Raw genomic sequence first — 25,687 nt, 5'->3', positions numbered from 1 at the left:
TGGCTTGGGTTTATGGAAGGAATGAACATTAATTATGACGGACACTTAAAATATGCTATTGCACAGGTGAATATTTAAAAAGAGTAAGACAGGTAAATTTGTGATTTTCACAGGGGGTCGCTGCCCAGCCACCCGCCTTTGAAAGAACCCAGATGGCAAGTGCAATTTTAACAAATGGTTCCCTGAACTCAACAATCAGGTATCAGTTCTGCCAAACGGATGCGAAGCGGCTGAATCGCGCCACTGGTTTAAACCCAAACAAAATGCTCTCGAGTGGCTCTTGTGGCTTGGTGTTCTGCGCAGATAGCCTCTTGAGTTCCGGCAGCAATGAAGTGAGATGGCTGGTGGTGTTACGTGCAGCTGGATCCGTTTTCAGCTAATAGGGATGCCATCAACTTGCTCCACAGCATTTGCATCAGAATAAAGCGTGAGTTCTAATGTCTTTAAACATCCCAGAAAACCTGTCTTTCTACATTTTCTGGCAACAGACTGCATCGTGGAAATAGCAAATACTTCCACGTCTTCAAACATCCATGTGCATCCAGTCTCCGTCCCACAGCTGTTTCATGATCTTGGACAAATAATTTATCTGCTGGACATCCGCTGTCTCGGGTGTAACATGGGGATAGGAATGCCTATCTGGCTTTTTAAGGATCCCTGTTGGCACAGTGGAGTTAAACTCCTAGCTACTAACTGAAAGATTGGCAGTTTGAACATTTCCAGCTGCTCCCAAACGACCCAACAGTCTGCTCCCCTAAAGATTACAGGATTGAGTCTTGCCTCTTTTAATCCTCTCTTACTGGTTTATCACATCAGATCACGTCTTGAAGAATCACGCTCTCCAGCCAGATACAGCCTGCATCACCGCCAAACCACTGAAAATCATGGCCCCCGCCATGTGGGCAACCACTTTGTGCGGACAAAATTTAATCCATGACACAGAATCACCCGTTTTCCAAATAGAGAACGATGCATTTTTTTAAAGGAAAAAGTCAGAAATCAGTAAACAGGAAATAGATAGCATTTATTTATATGAGAAGATAAAATATCTTTTTTTAAGGCATATAAACTCGGGTTTTTTCGGTCATGGACACAAATAAACCACTTATCATGAGAACAGACTGAAGTCTTGTGCCCAAAGAGAACCAAAATTGGAACGTCCATCTTCTTGCTGTTATACTTATATTTCTGAGTGACGTGGAATTCTGAGATCAAGCTGAGCGCACAGCCTTGACAGGGGCACGAGCGCAACACCTCTGGGGGGAACTAAGCCGCATCCCTCTGCTAGTCCATGATTTAAGGATGACTTAGTGAGACAAAAGCATCCCTGGCGGTCCAATAAATAAACAGGAGGAAGATGAGGTAGTCGACATCCATAAAGATTTATAGCTTGGGAAGCTCTAAGGAGCAGTTCGACTCTATCCTACAGGATTACTACTATAAGCCAGAATCCATTCTGTTTTTATTTTTTTGGTTTTTGCAGAACAGAATAGCCGGATTCAGGGGAACATGCCTGTTTTTAGCTAAAAATCATCTGCACAATTATAATATTAAGACCAGGATACAGCTGTCTGTGACTAAGCCAGGACCGCTCTCCAAGCATCACACCTCACCAAACATCTGTTTCCTGTTTTCATCCTTCCCGTTATCACTCCATCCCCATTTCCTGTCACCTGTAAGCCACCTAAGACAATCAGGACTAAGCAAGCCCATATAAAAGCCTGTGTGCCTTTCTGTTGTTTCCATCAGACACACGGCTCAGGGCAGGGTCGTCATTACACAGAGGAGAGGAAATCTAAGCCCTTGAGGGTATGTCTGAGACGATGCAAAGGACACGTGCTGCCTGTTGTTCCCTACCTTTAAGTGACTCACTTCCTCCCACACTTTAGATTAAGACACTTTCCTGTTGAAGCAGTACCAGTCCCTCCAAAAGTACAATTGAAAACTGACTTACAAGAGAAAAACCTGCAGCACCGATCAGGCAAGCAATCGCTTACCTAAAACAGGGCCAGCATATTCTGATGCACAAAAAAAAAAAAAGGTACCTCTTGGGTTCAGTTTACGTTTAAGGAAGTTAATTTTTTTTTAAATCATTTTATTTGGGACTCATATGACTCTTATCACAATCCATACATACATCAATTGTGTAAAGCACATTTGTACATTCATGGCCCTCATCATTCTCATAACATTTGTTCTCCACTTAAGCCCCTGGCATCAGCTCCTCATTGTTTCCCCTCACTCCCTGCTCCTCATTTTTTCCCCTCCTTCATGAACCCTTTATAATTTATAAATTATTATTTTGTCTTACACTGTCCGATATCTCCTCTCACCCACTTTTCTGTTGTCCGTCCCCCAAGCAGGAGGTCACATGTAGATCCTTGTAATTGGTTCCCCTTTTCCAACCCACCCTCCCTCCAACCTCCCAGTATCTCCACTCACACCAATGGTCCTGAAGGGATCATCCCTCCTGGATTCCCTGTGTTTCCAGTTCCTATCTGTACCAGTGTACATCCTCTGGTCTAGCCAGATTTGTAAGGTTGAATTGGGATCATGATAGTGGGGGAGTGGGGGAGGAAACATTTAGGAACTAGAGGAAAGTTTATGTTTCGTCATTGCTACACTGCACCCTAACTGGCTCGACTCCTCCCTGAGACCCTTCTGTAAGGGGATGTCCAATTGCCTACAGATGGGCTTCGGATCTCCACTTCACACTCCCCCTCATTCACAATGATATGATTTTTTGTTGTGATGATGCCTGATACCTGATCCCTTAGATTCCTCGTGATCGCACAGGCTGGTGTGCTTCTTCCATGTGGGCTTTGTTGCTTCTGAGCTAGATGGCTGCTTGTTTACCTTCAAGCCTTTAAGACCCCAGATGCTATATCTTTTGATAACCAGGTACCATCAGCTTTCTTCACCACATTTGCTTATGCACCCATTTGTCTTCCACGATCGTATCGGGAAGGTGAGCACACAATGATATGATCTTTTGTTCTTTGATGCCAGATCACTGATCCCTTTGGCATCTTGTGATCACGCAGGCTGGTGTGCTTCTAAGGAAGTTACTTTCTATGGATATGGGGTGATAACAAAATTCTCCTCAGCAGACGGCAATGTCTTTATCATCATGGTATAAGAGCCAAAAGAGATTTTAGAAGTCATTTTACACAACCCTTCTGGAAGATTGTCACCATATTCGTCTGTAGTTGAATAAAGGTGAATTGGTTTGCCTAAGGGATTCCATTTCAAATGGCTTAAGAATAAGTGTCCACATTTTAAATGCCTTAACATAAAGTAGTCAGAAAAAGTGTCTTAAATAAATTCTAAAATCAATTTCAGAACCATTAAAGACTATATGCTATTTTAATTTTAAAAGACCCCAAACTGACTGCTTTGGTTTCCTCCAGGCAGTAGGAAGTCCGGAACAGGCAATAATGACATCTTGCTTTTTGACGATCGACCAAATATAGCCACCAGGCAACAGGTAGAAATGGAGAAAAATTGAAACTATTCTTGAAAGCCAGAATAGGATTTTCGGATCTATGATATGTGAATGTAGGGACCATCTCAAGAACAGAGTTGATGCATTGAACTGCTGACGGAAGACCTGACGAGGTTAAGAATGGCATCAAGAACATCACACAGGGATTGAAGGAGAGGACTTAGGGAACATGACCACCAGGTGAAGCGCGCAGGATGCTCTCCTCAGCGTCTAGCCAAGAGGTGGCACCAGGAGGGAAGTGCTGGGCTCTGGGAAGCCAGAAAAACAGCTTCAAGGCTAAGGACATCAAAGGTTCTTAAAGTTGGGATCAGCAGCACCTGAAGTCTGTTACTCCTTCCCCTTTGCCACTGACCATGTCCCGAGTCACTTCTGTGCTCCTCACGTCCCTGGCACCAGTGATCCTTGCCCGCCCCTTTTCCAAACCACTCTGGCATCCCTGGCTTCTGTGGCCGGTTGTAGAATACAGACCCCACGAGCAGGTTGGTGCAGTCAGGTTCATTACCCAAGTAAAGCTTTTCCCCAATTAAGCCTTTTTTTTTTTTTCTTCCTTCTCTGGCACCCTTTCCCCCAGGGACCCTTTCCTCATAAGACAGACACATGCACACACCAACATTGCCCAAGTGTCAGGGATCCCCGCGCAAATAGTGGTTTGAATTGCTATTTTTTGTTTTGTTTTGTTTTGTTTTATTCTTTATTCTTTGGTGCCTTTTTGCTTCCTCTTCCTGTGTGGCCTCACACACAACTGAAAAGCAGACAATGACAGGCCTGCAGATCCACGCACACCCACCTAAACCATATTTTCAGCACCAGGACTCCTAGAAAAGGTAATCAAGTTTAAAACTGGGAAGCTGAAACGGAACTACTTGGAAGCTATGATCCACAAAAACAACTTATTATTGAAGATCCCTATTACGGGATTGTCTCTGACTTGAGACTGTGTGCCAGCAATGGCTTAGGTGCTGCAAGACATTTTTGAAGCAGGCAAGCCAAAGCTGGTCCCATTCACTACTGCTAAGGCCAGCTGTGCGGAGCCCCTCCCCAGTGATGCTCTACATTATCAGCCAGCGGATGTTGAAGTGGAGTAATGTTAGTCCTATAGCTCAAAGTTGCAGCTACTTTCTTCAGTTGACCTATAGTTTCTTACTTGAAAAATAATTGTAGATAGTTTTCAGCTGTGATTGGCAGATGAATAAATAAAAATCACTTTATTCAGTTTATGGGGTACATTAAATCTTCTAAAATTAGTTGAACTTCACCCTTGTTATAAGAAAAGTATTATAACAACAAAATAGAAAATGCTGTGCATGTTTTATAGCAGGATCATTTTCTAGTGTTTGGCAGGTGCATATCTAAGGACTGCATTCACTTGGAAATGCTTAATTATGATGATCATAAATAATGAAATGAAGCATCACTTTAAGATCCAGGCCAATCCAAACTTTTAAATAGTCCGTTCTACCTCTCCGATAAGTTACATGAATATATATGTTCATGAATATGTTAATGAAAAACAAGCACCCCCTACTTAGCTATAATCAACTTCTCTTTTTTTTTTAAACTCCAGGGCCTTTTATTGACTAGCATTCCCCAACCATAGGCACCCACATTATAGATGAGATGTATTTTAATGTACACACACTCTTAGTGTATACTTTTATGTTAAAAGGAAAGGTAAAGATTTATGGAAATAATCTTTTGCATCTTTCATACGTCCTAATTTTTGTCTAGTTTATTTCCCTAGAAAGCCAGCTTAGTTGCTCCTATTTGAATCACTTTCCTTCTGAAAATTTAATTGTATCAAAAGGACACTAAATGCTATTTCATCTTATGATCACTTTGAGAAAAATGTTTTTGTATATGCACATGCGGTGATCCCAAGTGTCAAATAAATAAATTGGCTTAGAGTGGAGGAGAAATACTTTTAAAAAGTTGGTAGAGTCTAATCATGTGAAAGTCCTTAAATATTTATATGTTAATTAATTATTTAATTAGTGTTTAATAAACTTAAAGAGAATGTGGATTTTAAAAAGAGAGTGCAAATGGCTTGATTGTCAAAACATTTAGGAAAAGCAGACAGAGAAACAACATGATTGTGCTCCAAAAATATTTTGTTTACAAAGATTGATGAATTAACCAATTTATGGACTATTATAATTTAAAGAATCTAGCACTCCAGAATGGTGGGTATGCTGCTGAACATAGAAATGAAGAATTCTGCACCTTTTCTGTAATTTTCCTGTTAATGTAAGGCAATTAAACTCCAAATTGAACTTTTGTTAATATCAAATAGGTTGTTAATATGTTCAAATCATCAAAGAAGCTGAATTATGAGGAAGAATATGGCATCAGGATTGGAAGGCTTATTAACAACCTGCGATATGAAGACGGCACAACCTTGCCGACTGAGAGTGAGGAGGAATGAAGCACTTGCTGCTGAAGATCAACGATTGTAGCCTTCACTATGGATTATAACTCAATGTAAGGAAGACCAAGATCCTCACAACTGGACTAATAGGTAACATCATGATAAATGGAAAGAAGGCTGAAGTTGTCAAGGATTGCATCTTGCTTGGATCCACACTCAATGCTCATGGAAACAGCAGTCAGTCGATGAAACATTGCATTGTATTGGGTAAATCCGCTGCACAAGACCTCTTTAGAGTGTTGAAAATCAAGGATGTTACTTTGAGGACTAAGGTGTGCCTGACTCAAGCCATGGTATTCTCCATTGCATCGTATGCATGTGACAGTTGAATAAGGAAGACCAAGGAAGAGTAGATGCATTTAAATTGTGGTGCTGGAGAGGAGTATTGGTAGTGCGATGAACTGCTAAAGGGACAAAACAATCTGTATTGGAAGCAAGGCCAGAGTGCTTCTTAGAGGCAAGGATGGCAAGACCTGTCTTTCATACTTTGCACATATCGTCAGGAGAGACCAGTCCCTGGAGAATGACATCATGTTTGATAAAGGGAAAGGGAGCAAAAAAGAGACCCTCAACAAGATGGATCGACACAGTGACTACATCAATGGACTCAAGCATAGGAACAATGGGAAGATAGCACAAGACCATGCAGTTGTGCATAGGGTCGTTATGGGTTGGAGCCAACTCGATGGCACCTAGCAACATACCCAGTTTTGTTCATCCATGTAATAGACCATTTTAGCTGAGAATGTCAGGTGCTAACCATTATCATTCTGAGGCTCCTTACAGAAAAAGTCTGCATTCAAGTTTGGGGCAATGGAATATAAGCATAAGTTCTGTGTGGCAGCTTCTAGGACCCTTCCTTACAGAAAGCTGCATTGACTGTTCTTTGACATCCTCCCCACATTTAGATCATGGAGTCCCTGGGTAGCATGAACAGTTAACATACTCAGTTGCTAATGAAAGTTTAGAGGTTCAAGTCCACCCAGAGGTGCCTTGAAACAAAGATCTAGCATTCTGCTTCCCAAAAACCCATCATTGGAAACTGTGCGGTCATCATGAGCCAGAGTCAGCTCAACAGCAATTGTCTTGTTGCTGCTGTTGCTTAAATTTGGATCACAAAGATGGGCTTCACCTTACAGCTGAGGAAGAGGGGCAGGTAGAAACCTGTCTGAGTGGGGCAAAACCAGTCCTCAGCACTAAGCAGATCTCTTCTTTTCCTTGAAAACAGAGACTTTCATCTTTCAAGCCACTGAGATCAAGATTAGAGGAAGGTTTGTTAACAATCTGAAATATGCAAATGACTCAATCTTGCTTGCTGAAATCCAAGAAGACATGAAGCATTTACTGATGAAAACCCAAGACTGCCACCTGCAGTATGGACTGCAACTCGGTGTAAACACCAAAACTCACTGCCATGTTGATGCTCACTCAGAAGCCACCCTGTAGGTCAGGGTAGAAGTGGCCCTGTGAGTTTCCGAGATGGTAACTTTTTATGGGAGCAGGAGGCCCTGTTCTCCTTCTGAGAAGTGCTGCGGGTAGTTTCAAACTGCTGAACCTGCAGTTAGCAGCCCAACACATAACCGTTATACCAGCAGGGCTCCTAACTCAATTCAAAGAAAGTCAAAATCCTCACAACTGGACCAAGAGACAACATTGTGAAAAACAGAGGAAAGACTGAAGTTACTGAGAATTTCCTTTTGCTTGGATCCACAATCAATGCTCATGGAAGCAGCAGTCAATAAATCAAATGATGGTTTGCATTGGGAGGATCTGCTGCACAAGACTTCTTTAAAATGTTCAAGAGCAAGGATTTCACTTAAGGACTAAGATGTACCTCACCCAAACCATGGTCATTTTAATCACTTCATATGCATGTGAGAGTTAGACAATGAATAAGAAAACACATAGAATTGATGCATTTAAATTATGGTGCTGGGAAAGAACACTGAAAATACAATGGAATGCCAGAAGAACAAACAAATCTGCTTTGAAGGAAATACAGAAAGAATCGTCCTTGGAATGACTGAAGGCAAGACTGGGTCTCACATATTGTGTACATGTTGTCAAGAGAGACCAAGGACTAGGAAAGGGCATCATGCTTGGTAAAAGGTCAACGAAAAAGGAGAGACCCTTAAAGAGATGGACTCACAGAGTGGCTGGACCAATGGGCTCAAAAGTAACAATTGTGAGGTTAGCATAAGACCAGTCACTATTTCTTTCAGTAGTGTATGTGGTTGCTATGGGTCAGAACCAACTTAATGGCACAACTATCAAGGAAGGCAAAACTAACCCTAATGTACTAATTCACAGTGGGTTTCAGGAAAACAAAAACGGTTCAATTTTTCTACCTATCTTTGAAATGTATAGGTGGCTATAGAGCGAGTGATGTAATGGATTATGTATTGAGCTGATAATACAAGGTCGGCAGTTTAAAACCACCAACTGCACTGAGGAAGAGGAAGCTTTTTCTGATCCTGTAAAAATTTACAGCTTCAGAAAACGAAAGGTGCAATTCTACTCTGTCCTATAGGGTTGCTATGAGTCAAAGTTGACTTAATCCCCGTGAGTTCATTAAAAAAGATAGGCCTTGCTGTCTAGATAGGACAGGCTGGATGAGCAATCTGGAGGAGAAAACAACGGGACTGACAGTTCCGGGGGGACATGGGAGAGGGGGAGGAGGGGGGAAGGGAAGAGGTGTTAACAAACCCATGGACAAGGGAACAACAATCGATCCAAATATTCGGGTCGGCTTATACTCAAGTATATACAGTACTTTCTAGTGAACCCTTGGTATCAACTCCTTAGGTTGATACTTTTGCATGGTCTGCTAATCTTACATTCAAATGGCCCTTGACACAAAAAAAGATTCCCACTCCTGGTTTAGTGTCATGATGTTGTGCGATATCCCTGTTAATTGACTGTGGTAGTTACAAAGTCTAGTGTCAACTTGAAACTATTAAAAGTGAAGAGGTAGAGTTTAGACTGTCAATCAGGTCGCAGCTTGATGACCTCATTTGGAGATGTGACAGATATAAATTACTCACTTAAGGCCAGAAACACACTCTCCCTGCTACACATTCCTGTTGACAAGCCACACGGTGCTACGCTGATGGAGCCAGAGCCCTGGAACTGGAGGAGCCAGACTCCTGCCAGTGCTGAGATGCTTCCACTGCCACTGGATCCACAAGACCTTCCACCCACTGGCCTGTGATCTTCCTGCATTTGACTTCACTGCATATGTTGCATGAGTCTGAAGAGGAAGTTATAGACTGGTATGGGGCATATGGGCTAATATTGGACTTATGGACTCATGGATATTGATCTGGACTGGGTTGTTTTAATGTACAATTTCTCTTTGATATAAAGTTCTCTTACACACATACAAGTGTCTCTGGATTTGCTTCTCTAGTCAACCTGGACTAACACATTTACCTAAAATTTTTAGTGCTTCTGTTCTACCTCCTAAGTTCATTGTATAGTGCCATGGGTCTTAAAAGGTTGCTAGCAGTCATGCAAGGAACAATCGGTCTCTATTTCCCTGGAGAGGAAGGAGAGTCAAGAATAGGTTATGTAGTGCATGCATAACTTGCACCATGAACAACTTCCTCCTTTCTCATCAGACCAGAACTAGCTAGTACCTGGTTATTATTACTAACCATTTTGGTCAACAATTCTATAAAAGAATCATGATTAAAGAAGAACAATACAGGTGGTTTCGAATTTCCATGAAATCTCATCATGGAAGCTAGATACATTCAAAACCATTGACTTAAGCCAAAATATCCTTGGAAGTCTCAAAACAGTTGTTTAACTCAATCAGTACAGAACATCTACCTTGACCAGTCTACTCTTTTGAAATCTATCAATATGGAATCAAATTAACAATGTGAATGTGCACTATTACATAGAAAACTTAGGGGACAGTGAGTTTTTGTTAAGAACTACTCAGAAATGGTGATAATGGTTGCACAACTCCAAGAATGTAATCCGTTTCACTGAACTTACATGTAGAAATTCTATTTCATGCATGCTGTTATGTGTTCAAAAAAAAAATTTTTTTTTTAATATAACTTACTCATCAATGTCTACTCATTAGAGTTGGGAAGTAAATTTACTTGGGGTTTGTTTCTTTAATCTTCCACTTTGCTATCACATATCATACTTATAAGCTCTTCACTAGACATACATATCTTATTCTGCCCTGAATTGGAGCATACCATTTTGACAGTGGGTGAAGTCTCCCTTGAGTTACTGAAGCAAAGGGGCCACTAGCTCCTTGGTAACTGATCTGAGCTAGGCCTGCTGGGCCCCACAAAACAGTCCCATTGCACTCATGGGTTCCTACTGATTTTCGACAGTAACAAGACAAGGCACAGATAAAAAGATTAGAAATGTCTAAAGTGATGTGATTGAAACATGGAATGATACATGTACTAAATCCCAATTAAAAAAAGAAATATCTAATGTAATTCTAATCTTTCCACAGATGTCAACAAAAAACTACATCCAACTATAAAACAGGCAACATTTATTTAAAAGGAAAAAAAGTCTACAACAACAGGGGAGTAAGACCAGAATAAAGTCTTAGCTCAACTACGCTTGCACAAGGTAAGGGGCTAGTGGGGAAACAGAAAAATGTTAGGGATGGGGATTGATTGATGGAAGATAGTCAATGTGGTCCTTCTAGCCATAATTCCTTATGTGGTGTATTATTTTGGACTCTAGGCCAAAATAGCTATAATCCCGTTTTTTAAGGAGTTCTCTACTATACTATTGGACAGGATTAAGCCTCTAATTTAGTAGAGTGTATGAACCAATTCAGTGTTTCCTTAGGGTTTTGGTCTGCTGAAGTCATACCTGCAAGACAGTGGTGGGATTCAAACAATAACTGGTTTTGAGGGAGTTCTCTACATATCAGAATACCACTATTGTGCAGATGAGTATTTAAAAATAGTAAGGAATGTAAATTTTTTATTTCCATATTGGGTGGCTGCCCAGCAACCCACTTTAGCAAGAACCCTGATTACAAGTGCCATTTTACCAATTGGTTCATCAACTTCAACAAAAAATTAGAACTGGCTAATCCCACCACTACTCAAAGCCATTCTGTGTATAAGCACCATCTCATAGAGCAAGACATCCCCGGATCATTGGAAGAGCCCCTCCAACATCTGTGTGAAGTGGTGGAGGCCACGACCTGAAGTGCCAGAGGTTGTGGCCTGGAGATTATGAGACAGAAAAGGAGCTAGGTGGAGACCCGAGGCCAAGGTAAGGAGAGCAGAGCCTAGACTATGGGACTGGGAAGCAGAGCAGCAAGCAGGCTTCCTGTTCCATGGAGGCAGAGGCCAAGGGGCCCCATGGCTGAGAGGCTGAAGAAAAGCGACTTGGCTTCTGTCTGAGGAAGGATGTTACTATGGACCAAATGACTGTACCCCTGTTGTATCCTGACTTGTGCTAACCCATAACAAACCCCCTTAGTCATGAGTAATTTGTAAGTTCTGTGTGACTATTGCAATGAATTATCAAACCCAAAATAGATGTAGAATAGTATAGGAAGAACAGCTGATGGAGTGTAGACGCTTGTCCGGCCCTAGCTTCATAGTGGTTGGGAAGCCAAAGGAGGTGGAACCCCAGGCTGTTTTTGCACGGAGTAAGTAATATGGTTGTAGGACTCCAAAAGTTTTCTTCATTGTTTCAGCTACTTGAATTCCACAAAGGATGAGTAAACGAAAGAGACATTAGGAGAACCTCTGGTTAGGCCATCTGGATCAGGTTAAGAGAACAGTCAGGTTTGGGGATAAAACAAAGCCTATATAAAGTTTAGAAATGAGAGAAGACTGTAAAGACCATCTTGGTCACAAAATACCATGGAGTTTGTATCTTTAATTAAGAGAGAGCGCATGCATACTGGTTCTTGCATACATTTTAATTTTAGATAAAAACATTGGAGAATTAGATACTAGAGAAGGTTCTGAGAAATACGTATGCATCCTCCCCTTGCCAACATGCTCTACCACCACAGCTGCCATGGAAGAGGCTTCAGGAGCTGTAGTACTTGGTGAGATTCTCATCTACAGGCTTCAGGATTTTCTTGTCAGGCATATTCACCACCCAGCCTGGAGCAAGACCAAAGAAGATCTGCCGTGGATCCTTTCGTGCACGGAGCATTTTGAAGAGTTCATCTTTCGTGATATCAGGCAAAATATAACCGTACTTCTTGGCGAGTTCAAGTCTTGCTTCAGGAAATTTGGCAGGATCTGCCAGATAACCACGATTTCTTGCATTGGTATAATATGTTACCAGTGTTTCAGGTGGAAGCATTCGTTTTGGAATGGGCTGTCCACGCAGAAAGAATGGGACAGGTTTGCACAAAATTTCTATTTAAAAAAAAATAACAATAATAAGAGAAATGCAAATATTGTGTAAAGACTTACAGATTTTTTTATTCATTTAAAAAGATTACCAAGAAAAGAATTCTACTTTCAAAGTAGTTTTATTAAATAGACCTATGTTAAATAAGCAGACAAAAAAAAGCTTCATTTTAAATAGTGTGCATATTCAAAGTCATAATTACCCCTGAGATTATCAATGGTTAGTGTAATTTCTAAATATAAAGAAGATCTCTATATGTGAGATCTATACTTACTAAAACACAAAACAAAAAGAGGCTTGTGACACACAGCCTGACATATGCTTAACAGAACAAGATGGGCCACCAGAACCTGAGGACATACCACGGATAGAAAATAAAACCCTAGCCCGGGTCTCACTTGTTCAAAAGTTAGGCAGAAACAGTAAGATCTATAGCTTATCACTTACTAAAGGGAATCCTCTTAACAGTAGGCAAAGAAATCTAAGTGAAGAGAACAATGCAGAATCACAGTTTGTATTTCTTTTTTAAACTTTAAAAAGTATCTAATAACGTGCTTTTTTTTAAATCAATTTATTGGGGCTCATACAATTCATCACAATACATAGATCAATTGTGTAAAGCACATCTATACATTTGTTGCCCTCATCATTCCCAAAATTCGCTTGCCTCTTGGGTTCCCCGAATCAGCTTTTTCCTTTTTTCCCCCTCCCCCTCCTTTCCTCCGCTCCCTCCCCCATGCAAATAATGTGCTCTTAAGTGCAGATATGGGGGAGGTGAGGCAGATAGAATAGGCCTATGCATGAATTATAACAGATGCCACAAGTCCTTCAGATATTTCAGAAAACTACAAACACACAATGGTATGAATACAATGACAACGTTTTTACCAAAATTAGCGATGTAACCCTAATCATAGATGGAAACACAAAGAGAAGTCACATAAAATAGTATTAAGGAATTCAAAAGCCTAAAAGTAATAATACAAACCACTTAAAAGCAGTTATAAAGTTGATCTGATTTAATCCATGCAATACACCTGAGATGTAGTCAATTAATATGGTCCTTCTAGCCATAATTCTTTGTGTGATGTATTATAATTCTAGACTCTATGCCTATGGCTATAATACCATTTTGGAGGGAGTTCTTGGCTAATGGGTGGGATAATCAACACCAAACCAAACCAAATTCATTGACATGAAGTGAATTCCAACTCATGGCAGCCTTCTAGGACACAGTAGAACCACCCCTGTGGGTTTCCAAGACTGTATCTCTTTATGGAAGTAGAAATCCCATCTTTCTCCTGTAGTGCGCCTGGTGTTTTGAACTGCTGACCTTGCCATTAGCAATCCAACTCATAAGCACTACACCACCAGGGCTCCAATGGGCAGGATAAAAGTGAGATTCAATCCTGACTTTAGTAGGTGGTGTGGGACGAAACACACGACCTTCCTCTAGTTCTTTAATGCTTCTCCCCATCCCCCCACCCCCAAATCATGACTCCAATTCTATCTTACAAACCTGGCTAGAACAGTACATGAATACTGGTACAGATAAGAGCTCACAATACAGGGAATCCAGGACAGATAAACCCCTCAATACCAGTCAGAGGAGCAGCAATACTAGGAGGGTAAGGGAAGTGGGGGAGGGGGAGGAAAGAGGAACCAATCACAATAATCAACATATGCCCCCTCCCCCATGGACGGACAGCAGAAAAGTGGGTGAAAGGAACCAGTGGTCAGTGTAAGACATGAAGAAAATAATAATTTATAAATTAACAAGGGGACGTGGGGGGAGGGGGGAACTAGGAGCTGATACCAAGGGCTCAAGTAGAAAGAAAATGTTCTGAAAAAGATGATGACAACATATGTATAGATATATTTGACACCATGGATATATGTATGGATTGTGATAAGAACTGTAAGAGCACCCAATACAATAAAATATTTTTTTAAAAGGAGAAAGTGTGAACTAAGCCACACCCTTGGGCGTAGGGTCTGCTGAAAGACAACAATGACATCGTTATCAAAGTCAACTCTCTACAAACAAGAGCATTCTCAGACACAGAGAAACATACCGGAGTACCTTCAAGACCTCCGTCTAAAGTGGCAGAGGCCAGCAACAGAGGCACCAAAGGCTGTAGCGCAAGTAGCGCAACAAGTGGGCTTCCTGGACCACAGAGGCAGAAGCCAAGGGGCCATGTGGCCGAAAAGCTGAGGAATGGAGAAAGACTTGGCTGCTGACTAAGGAGAAGGGTTGCTTTGGACCAATGACTGTATCCCTACTTTTTACTGATCCTGACTTACGGTAATTTATTAACTTCTCTCCACCACTTAGCTGTCAGTTTATCATATTGTGATGTGTGCTGCTGTGATGTTCTGTCACTAGGACTTCAAAGACCAGCAGGGTCACCCAAAGTGAACATGTTTCGGCAGAGCTTCCAGACTAATAAAAGACTACAAAGAAGGAATAGGCAGATCACTACAGGGAATTAGTCACTGAAAACCCCATGGATAGCTATGAAACACCCTAAGTTACTGAAAACCTAATGAACAGAAGCAGAACCACGTCAGAGATAGTGCTAGGCTTTTTACGAAGATGGCGCCGAAGGCAAAGAAGAAAGCACCTGCCCTGCCCAAAACAGAAGCCAAAGCAAAGGCTTTAAAGGCCAAGAAGTCCCTGTTGAAAGGCATCCACAGCCACACACACAAAAGATCTGCACGTCACCCACCTTCCAGCGGCCCAAGACCCTGAGACTAAGAAGGCAGCCCAAATCCTCTCGGAAGAGCGCCCCCAGGAGAAACAAGCTTGAGCACGATGTCATCAAGTTCCCCTTGGCCATGGAGTCAGCTGTGAAAAAGACTGAAGATAACAGCACACTTGTGTTCATTGGGGATGTCAAGGCCAACAAGCACCAGATCAAACAGGCTGTGTCTTCACATGACAATGGCTCTATGACATTGATGTAGCCAAAGTCAGCACCTTGATCAGGCCTAATGGTGCAAAGAAGGCATGTTTCAACTGGCTCCTGACTATGATGCTGTATTAGTCTGGGTACCTTAGAGAAACAAATCCATAGAAACTCATGTATAAGACAGTTTTTTTTAGGTTTTTTTTGACAGAGTTTTATATAAAGGTTAAGTGAGCATCAAGAAAACATCCCAACCCAGTGCTACCCAAGCCCACAAGTCCAACATTAACCAATTAACCTATATGTCCAACAGCAATCCAGAAAGTCCTCCTCCATCTCACAAAGCAGACGCAATGATGCAGACTGCAGGAAGAAAGCTGAGTAAGTGAAAGTGTAAGCATCTCAGCGCTGGCAGGGGTCTCCACATGGCTGCTCCAGCACCCAGGGCTGCATCGGGGTAGGTTCATGTGGCTTCTCCTGGGGGGATGTCTTGCAGGAAGTCAGCCTTGCAAACTGAAGCTGGAAACTGCTAAGGCAGCTGCACCCTGGTCCGGCCATCACAAAGCATGAGACCCCAGAACTAGAAAGGTGAGGCTCACCAAGCCATTTATCTCTCCGCCCTTCAATTAACCCCACGTGTGTTTATCAGCCAGGTTGGCACAATAAACTAACTCAGACGCTTTAGATGTTGCCAACAAAATCGGAATCATCTAAACTAGGTCTAGCTGGCTAATGTTAAATATAAATTTCTTCAATACAAAAAAAAAGAAATAGTGCCAGAAGGCGAGGCTCTCACATCAGAAGACACTCCAAAAATGTGACTGAGGAAGAGCAGCCTTGTCAAAGTAAAGTCGACTATAATGATGCGGATGGAGTAAAGCCTTTTGGGAGTAAAGTTTTCAGGAGCTTCATTTGCTGATGGGGCATGACTCAAACTGAGAAGAAACAGCAGCAAACATCTATTAACAATCTGAACTTGAAATGTATAGTTATGAATCTAGGAATAACAGAAGTTGTAAAAAACGAAATGGAACACTTAGAGATCAACATTCTAGGCTTTAGTGAGCTGAAATGGACTTATTTTGGCCATTATGAATCAGAAAATCCTACCGTTTACAATGCTGGGAATGATAAGATACAAGAGGAACGGTGTTGTATTCATCAGAAAGACATTCCAAGATCTATATTAAATTACAATGCTGTCTGTGACAGGATGTTATATGTCCGCATACAAGAATGTCAATACAACTACTATTCAAATTTATGCAACTACTAAAGTGAGTAATGCAGAAATCTAAGAATTCTAGCAGCATCTTTAGTCTAAAATTGATCAAACATGTAATCAAAATGCATTAATAATTATTGGCAAATGGAATGCAACAGTTGGAAACAAAGAGGAAGAAGCATCAGCTAGAAAATATGGCCTTAATGATAGCAAAGAAAGAAGACAGAATTTTACAAGACCAACTTCTTTAGGAAGAACACTCTCAGCATATCTTCATCTGAAAGAACTCAAGAAAACATTGACGCCTTGAGTTTCGATACTGAAAGATTCTAGGGGCAAAACACTGAATGATGCAGGAAGCATCAAAAGTAGATAGAAAGATTACACACAGTCACTGTACCAAAAAGAACCCAGTCGACATCCCACTATTTCCGAAAGTACCATATGAGCAAGAACCAATGGTAATGGAAGGAGTTCACGCTGCATTGAAGCACTGGACTTTACAAGGCTCAAGGAATTAATGAGACACCACCTGGCCAAGTGACTGGAAGAAATTCATATCTGTACCCATTCAAAAGAAATGTGACCCAACAGAATGCTCAAATTATAGAAAAATACCAGTGATATCAAATGTAACTAAGATTTTACTGAAGATCAACCAAAAACAGTTGCAACAATACATTGACAAGAAGATCTTAGAGGTGCAGGCCTGATTCAGAAGAGGCTGTGGAACAGGGGACATCACTACAGTTGTCAGATGGAGCTTGCCTGAAAGGAGAGAATACCAGAAAGATGTTTACTTGTGTTTCATTGATTATGCCACAGCATTCAACTGTGTGAACCGTAACAAACTAAGGAGAACCTTTAGAGGAATGGGAAATCCAGAACATTTCATTGTGCTCCTTTGAAACTTATACATGGGTCAAGATGCTGTGTGTGAACAAAACAAGGGAATACTGCACGTTTTAAAATCAGCAAAGATATACAAGATTGCATCCTCTCGCCATCCTTATTCAGTATGTGTGCTGAGTAAATAATCAGAGACTCTGGCTTAGATGAAGAATGTGGCATCAGGTCTGGAGGAAGGCTTATTAACAACCTGTGATATGCAGATGACACAACCTTGCTTGCTGAAATTGAGGAAGACTTGAAGCACTTGCTGATAGACAAAGGACTGCAGCCTTCAGTATGGATAGCAACTCAATGTTAAGGAAGATCAAAGCATTCACAACTGGACTAAGGTCACATCATGACAAATGGAGAAAAGGGTGAAGTTGTCAAGGATGTTGTCTTGCTTGGATCCACAATCAATGCTCATGAAAGCAGCACTGGTGAGAGCAAAAGACACATTGTATTAGGTAAATTTTCTGCAGAAGACATCTTAGAACTATTGAAAGTAAGAATGTTACTTTGAGGACTAAGGTGCTCCTGATCCAAGTCAAGGTATTTTCAATTGGTTCATATGCATGTAAAAGTTGGACATTGAATAAAAAAAAAGACTAAAGAAGAATCAATGCATTTAAATTGTAGTGCTGGAGAAGAATACTCAATGTACCATGGACTGCTAAAAGGACAAACCAATCTGTCTTGGAAGAAACATGGCCAGAGCTTTCCTTAAAGGCAAAGATAACAAGACTTCATCTTACATATATTAGACACGTTGCCAGGAGAGACCAGACCCTTGGAGAAGGGCAGCATGCTGGGTAAAGCATAGGAGCAGCAAAAAGGAGGGAGACCCCCAACCAGATGGACTGACACAGTGGCTGCCCACAAGGGGCTGCAGCCTAAGCACAATGGTGAGGACGGAGCAGGACCGGGCAGTGTTCTGTGTTCTGTTCTGTTGTGCGTAAGGTCGCCATGGGTCAGAACCAACTCGATGGCACTAACAACATATTCCCTTTCATATGCTTATTTTAAAAGCGCAATTTGGTCACGAAATGTTTAACTATTTGAATATTTTAAAAGGAGCTCTGTGGCACTGTGGGTTAGGCTTTGGACCGCTAACAGCAAGGTTGGTTGTTCAAATCCACCAACCACAACAGGGGAGCAAGATGTGGCTGTCCCCATCATGATTTACAGACTTGGAACCCCTATAAAGCGTTGCTATGAGTTAGAACGGACTTGATGACAGTGGTTTTGGTGCTTGGTATTTGCACATAAAACCACCAAAGAACCTTTGCGAAAGCGTTTCATCCACAAGCCACATTGTGTTTGAATCTTTGCACTTTTAAAAATTCAGTTCATTCATTCAACAACTTTTCAGTGAGCTTCTAGCAAGTATCAAGCACTGACGATGCAGCAGGGAACAAACAAATCTCCAAATTACGAGGTTAGAGCAAATGAAAGTGAAACAAATTTATACTTGTCAGCTAGGGATAACTTTAGAGGGCAGACTTTACACAGGGCAAGGTCATAATAAGTGACTACGTATGTGATACCTGTGTTCATGTGTGTGTATGCACGGTGTTTACAAGTAGATGCTGTGTGTATATACAGTACGTGTGTGGTATCCAAGCATGATTTTGTATGTGTTCATTGTTATGTGGTATGTATTGGTCATGTGTGTGATATTCATGTGTGGAATTCTCACCTAGGTATATGATGTTTGTATATGTGATGTACCTGTATAGCATTATTGTATGTATGCGTGGTGTCGCTGTGTGTTGTATTCATATATGTGCAGTTTTTTACTTAGAATAGGCAGGAAAGAGTTCGCTAAAAGGGTAAGTGAAGTAGAGACCTGTCTTCTGTCTCATACTTACGCTCTCATTTTCCTCTAGGTTCTATAATTCACTGCAATGGCCACAAAGACCTCAGGTAATATTCCCAATTATAGGGGCTTATCAAGGATTGACAAAGCCCTGGAAAGGTAGTTATGAGGTTGACTGCTAACGCCATAGTTGGTGGTTCTAAACCACCATGGGAGAAAGACAAAGGCTTTCTACTCTAGTAAAGTTACAGCTCGGAAACCCAGAGGGGCAGTTCCACCCTGTCCTCTAGGGTGCTATAACTCGAATTGACTTGATGGAGTGATTAGGGGAGTTAATAGGCAACAAAGTCGAGGTCTGAAAACATTAAGGATATAGTCAGTGGTCCTCAGCAACACCTCTCCTCAGCCAACAATCAAGTCTTTTTCTTCCTCTTTCTCTCAGCAATGTGGTCCCTTGGTTTCTGCTCCCATGGGCCAAGAAGCCAGCCTGCTCCTCTGCGTGATAGTCTGATAGTCTCAGCACTCACGGTCTCCTTGCCTTGGTCTCTGGTCTCAGCTGCAAACACTTCAGACAGAGCTCTCAAAGGGGCTACATAGGGGCTCTTCTTCCAATGGTCCTGGGACTTCTCTCTCTGCCCGATGGCTCTTATACACAGAGAAATGGTTCTGACCGAGGGATAGTTTTTGTCTTTCAGCAGACCATACCCCTGAAGAAAGTGTGTGACTTGTGGTAGTTACATAATCTGTTGTCAATTTGAGAGGATTACGAGTGAAGGGGTGGAGTCTGGCCTGTCAATCAAGATATAACTAACAAGGCTTCTGTGGGCATCGCCTTCTCCAGAGAATTCTGGGAACTCCTGTATTTTCCTCCTTGGAGGCAAGAGACTCTTTTTTCTCTCAGTTCACTACGTGAGAGACTGACAAGACACATGGCACTAAGCCCTGGGAGCTGGAGAAGCCACATAGAAACCCCTGCCAGTGCTGAATTGCTTACAATGCCACTGGATCCACAAGACTTCCAACCCACTGGCCTGTGATCCTCCTGCATTCTGCATCATTGCATGTATTTCGTGAGTCTGAAGAGGACTTTATAGATTGGTATCAGACATATGGGCTAAGACTGGACTTATGGACTTGATCTGGTCTGGGCTGGGACGTTTTCTCAATATTCAATTGCTCTTATATATAAACCTCTTTCTTATATGAGTGTCCACGAATTTGTTTCTCTAGTCTATCCAGACTAACACACTTGATTTTCACCCTCTACTAAAGTCAAGTCTTAATCCCATCTCAATTCTATTCATTAGAGAATATACTCCAAAATGGAATTACAGCCCGAGGCACACACTCCAGAATTATAATGTATCACATAAGGAATTATGGCTAGATATGGCCATTTTAATTGACTAAATCTCAAGACCTAAAGAGCAGGACTTACAACCATAAGAATTCTAGATAGGAGGGCCCTCTAGGCAGTGAGAAAAGTATAGGCAAAGATCTGAAGTGGAGTACAGTAAATGTTGAGGGAGGCCAGGGCAAGCTGCCAGCGATGGACCTGCACCAGCAGAGAGTATAGAAGGAGAGGTTAGAGGAAGCTCAGATCACACACAACCTTGTAGGCCCAAGTGGACAGGTACTGTCGGCAGTTTTATGTAACCGAGTGACAGGATAACCTTTGATGGGAACACTGCTATTCCATTACACTGTACGCAGAAACAAAGAGCTCAGACTGAAGGCCGGTAATCCACATGAGAGAGATTTGATGGTCAGACCAGATTGGTAGTAGATGTGATCAAGAGCAACTGGATTCTGGACGAACAGGATTTATTAAGGTATGAAGTTAAGAGAAGAATAAAGATGACTCCAAATTTTTTACCAAAAATGAAAAAACTTGAGTTACAATATACCTAGATGGGGAAGACTACAAAAATAGCAGGCCGAGATATAAAGAAAAATCAGAAGTTCAGACATGCGAAGTCTGTAAACATACACTAGACATTCCAGTGGAGGAGCTCAGAGTCTTACTGCTTTGTCACATCTATCAGTTATGAGCTTTATATCATAATGACCCAAGTGATAGATGCACATCAAACAATAACTACCAACATTAACTACTTAATAACTAATTAGAAAGCAGTAGCCAAGATGAGACAGGGAGGGAGAAAAGCTTACCCAGACTCCTGGGATCATAGAAGGCTGTAGTAACAACACCACCATTTTTTTCAATTGCAGCAATGGCAAGTTCTGAAGCCAACTGCACTTCAATATTCACTTTGGCCGTGAAGTTATCAGCACCCTGTAAAATGTCAACACAAAGTCTATTAGTAGATAGCTTAGTTAAAAGTAAATTAATTTTGGGGGAAAAAAAGTAAATTAATTCTCCAAGCTTCCTTTCTCTTCCAAAGTGCCTACAGTGTAAAAATAATTCTTACTTTAAATACCTCCTTCTATCAAATCTTTTAAATTTAGGGAACCCCATCTTACCCATTTCATTCCCTCCAAGTAGGGAGGAGTTTACTGTCATTTATTTATTTTGTGGACACTAATACTAGCAGCTCATCCAAGTGCTTCGTAAACTGTTGTGTCCTCCTAACAGCCCTTCAACAAGTCTTACTGGTATCCCAACTTTATACCTAGGAACAGTGACGCACAGAGAGGATAAGCAGCATACCTGAGATCAAGCAGCAAGGATTGTAGGCCAGGGAGTTGGGTCACAGTGTCTGTGTACTTAACTGTAACACTATATACTTTGTGGTATAGATAAAAACTAATCCTGTTCTTCATGCTTTTGGGTTCTGACTATAGCAACCTTAAAGAATAAAACACTACTTAGTCCTTGCCAATCTCAAAATTGTTGCTATGTTTAAGCCCATTGGTGTAGCCTTTATGTCGACCCATTTCATTAAAGGCCTACCTCAAGTTTGAAGACCCCTCTGCTTTTGCCAAGCATGTCATTCTCATCCTGAGAACATGTACAAGTTACACAAAACAAGTCTGATTTAATCTCTAATCCTCCAAACTAATGAGCTTTGTGGTTCTATTTCTTCCAACACAGATTTTTTCATTCTAATAGCAATCAATGCTGTGTTTAATATTCTTCACCAACAACCTAATTGGGAGGCATCTTCAGTTGTCCTTATTCACTGTCCAGTTTTCACATGGTTATGAGGTGAATGAAAATACCATGGCTTGGGTCAGCCACATCTTAGTATGCAAAGGGTCATCTTTGCTTTTTCATAAAGCTAGCTGGTGCAACAGATTTACCCAATGCAGCCATTTCCTGACTGCTTTTCCATGGGTGATAGTTTTGGATCCAAGTAAAATTAAATCCTTGTGTATGTCCCACTTTCCTCTGTACCATGATGTTACATATTGGTCCAGCTGTGAGGATTTCAGGGGGGTGAACGGGGTATGGGAGGGTAAAGTGTAATCCATGGAGAAGGCTGGTGTCTTTGATCTTCATCAGTAAATGCTTCAAGTCCTCTTGGTTTTCAGCAAGAAAGGTGTGTTATCTGTGTACTGCAGGTTGTTAAGCCTTCCAGTTTCTTGGATAGACTCAGCATACAGACTGAATGAGCATAGTGGAAATGCTTGCATACCACCTTAATGCACACTTTTTCTGAATTTAAATCACTGTTCCCCTATTGTTTAGAAAACTGCTTCTTGTTCTATGCAGATTCTACATAAGCACAAATTAAGTCTTCTGGAATTTCTATTCTTCACATTATTTTTCATCATTTGAAATCCACAGTTGGATACTTTTGCACATTCAATGAAACACTGATAAATATCTTTCTGGTATTCTCTGCTTTCAGCCAAGATCCATTTGACATCAGCAGTGATAGCCCTCATTGAACATCCTCTACTGAATCTAGCTTGAATTTCTGGCAGTTCTTTAAAAATTTACTGCCCCACTCATTTTTAAATTCACTTCCACAAAATTTAACAGAGCTATTAATGGTAGTGTTTTACAATTTCTGCATTCGGCTGGGCCACCTTTCTTTGAAAAGGGGCAAATATAGATCTCTTCCAGTCAGTTGCCCAGGTAGCTTTCTTCAAAATGTCTTGGCATAGACAAGTAAGACACTCAAGAGCTGGATGTTTGTTAAACATCTCAACTGGTATTTTGTCAATTCCTGAATCCTGTTTTCTGCTGATTTCAGTGCTGCTTAGACTTCTTTAATACCACTGGTTCTAGACCATATGATAATTCCTTAAATGGTTGCAAATCAGGCAATTATTTTTGGTAAAATGAGTTTGTATATTTTTTTCAATTTTCTTTTGATGTTACCTGCATCATTCAACATTACCCATAGAATCCTTCAATATTGCAAATTGAGGCTTGAAATTGTTCTTCAGCTCTTCCAGCTTAAGAAATGTCAAGCATGTTCTTTCCTTTAGGTTTTCTAACTCCAAGATTTTGTACATTTAATTATAATACTTTGTCTTCTTAAGGTGTCCTCTGAAATCTACTTACGTAGTTCTTTTACTTCATCATTTCTTCCTTTTGCTTTCCTTCTCCACTTTCTAGAGCAGGGGTCTTGACCTTCCTAATGCCACTACCCTTTAATACAGTTCCTCATGTTGTGGTGACACCTCCAACCATAAAATTATTTTCACTGCTTCTTCATGACTGTCATTTTGCTACTGTTATGAATCAGGCGACCTCTGTGAAAGGGTCGTTGGACCCCCAAAGGAGTCGTGACCCACAGGTTGAGAACCACTGTTCGAGTGGGAGTTTGAGTTTCTTTTGACATCCATTTTAGTCTTATCTTTTTAATGAACTTTTGATTAATTCAGATGATATCCTTGAAGTAATACACAACTTGTCTAGTCTTTAGTTACTAGTGTTCAATACATCAAATCTATTATTGAGATAGTATCTAAATACAGATGGGATATACTCAAGGTCATATTATGGCTCTGAAGAGCTGGTTTTAATTTTCAGCTTCAACTTGAACTGCCTATGAGCAATTGATGGTCTGGTTCTGCAGTCGGTCCCTCACTTTATTCCTACTGACAATATCAAGATTCTGCATTGTCTCTTTACAGAAAAAAGTAATTTGATATATGTATATTCCATCAGATGAGGCCTACCATTTATGTGGTTGAAAAGGGTATTTGCAACGAAGAAGTTGTTGGCATTGCAAAATTCTATCACGTTATCTCTAGTGTTGTTTCTATTGCCAATGCCTAATTGTCCAACTTCCGGTCTTTTTTTGGTTTTCAAGTTTCATATTCTAATCACCAATAATTATCAATGCATCATGATTTGATGTTTGATCAATTTCAGATAGCAGAAGTTAGTAAACATCTTCCAACATGTTCATCTTTGTCATTAGTGGTTGGTGCATAAATTGGAATGAGTCTGGTTAAGTGGTCTCCTCATAGGCATTTGGATAATATCCTTTCACTAAGAGCATACTTTAGAATAAATTTTAAAATGTTTTTAACAAATAATGTGACTCTTCAATTTGTAATTCCTAACATAAGAGACTATATGACTCTAATTCAAAATGGCCAATCTCAGTCTATTTCAGCTCACTAATGTCTAGGATAATGATCTTTACACATTCCACTTCATTTTCGACAACTTCTAATTTTCCTATATTCATACTTCAGACAATCCAATTCCAGTTATTAATGCGTATGTTCAGCTACTTTTCATTTTGACTCATGCCTCATCAGCAAGGAAAGTCCTGAAGGCTCTGCTCCATCCACCTCATTCAGCAGACTCGGCTTTGAGGGGGCAGTTCTTCTCCAGTTACACTTTGAGCATCTTCCAACCTGAAAGGCTCATATTCTGGCAGTCTACTAGACAATGTTCTGCTGCTATTCAGTGGATAACTTCTCAGAAGTCGTCGGTCTATCATTCTTCTTAGTCTGCCTTCATCTGGAAGCACCCCGAAACCTACCTATCATGGGTGACCCTGCTAGTACTGGAGATACTGGTAGCATAACTTCCAGCATCACGGCGGCACACAAAGCACTACAGTATGATAAACTGACAGATGAATCATGGCAAAAACTAATCTTACTTATTCCTAAACAGGAGGTCATCCCTAAACAAGAAGCTAACAAAGGAAAAAGAGTGGATGGAGCTAGAGAAAGGAATAATAGACTACCAGATAATTAATTATATCTGAGATTTGGAGAGGTCACCTCCCTTAGGGTAGAGAAGGAAGAAGTAGTCATCAGAAATTCACACTGCATTCATTGTTAACTATATTATAAACTTTAGATTGACAAAAAGTAAGCCTTTCTCTACAACAATCAATGCTACAAGACATAGACTCAAACTTTTAAAGATCTTACTTTGGTCACATTAGTTAGGATGTGGTTTTGTTGTGACTGAAACAAACGAGGTCTAAACAATTGGTACTTTTGAATCAATAAAATAAGAGTGTTGCCACATTAGCTATTATTCTTAATAATTATTCTCAAAATACCCATTTATAAACTATCAAGGGCTCATGTGGGAGGGGGGAGCGGGGAGGGAGGGGAAAAATGAGGACCTAATGTCGGGGGTTTAAATGGAGAG

At 40.9% G+C, this 25,687-nt stretch overlaps 1 protein-coding gene across 1 annotated transcript in view; it reads right to left on the bottom strand.

Moving 5' to 3' along the window:
- Nucleotides 1–11,835: 11,835 nt before the first annotated feature.
- The window catches only part of MRPL15 (mitochondrial ribosomal protein L15), a 19,359-nt gene continuing 5,507 nt past the window's right edge, over nt 11,836–25,687 (bottom strand). Inside the window, exons 4-5 of the mRNA XM_004697559.4 lie at nt 21,319–21,442; nt 11,836–12,307 (exon numbers count right to left, since the gene is read on the bottom strand). Of these exons, the coding sequence (XP_004697616.1) occupies nt 11,970–12,307; nt 21,319–21,442 (462 nt within the window). The 3' untranslated portion in view covers nt 11,836–11,969. The remainder of the gene's footprint in view (nt 12,308–21,318; nt 21,443–25,687) is intronic.

Source organism: Echinops telfairi, unplaced genomic scaffold, assembly GCF_000313985.2.
Source record: "Echinops telfairi isolate 266 unplaced genomic scaffold, ASM31398v2 ScPeMD7_1;HRSCAF=3_0, whole genome shotgun sequence".
Lineage (NCBI taxonomy): Eukaryota > Metazoa > Chordata > Mammalia > Afrosoricida > Tenrecidae > Echinops > Echinops telfairi.
The sequence above is the reverse complement of the archived record's forward strand: the minus strand, read 5'-3'. Positions and strand labels throughout refer to the sequence as shown.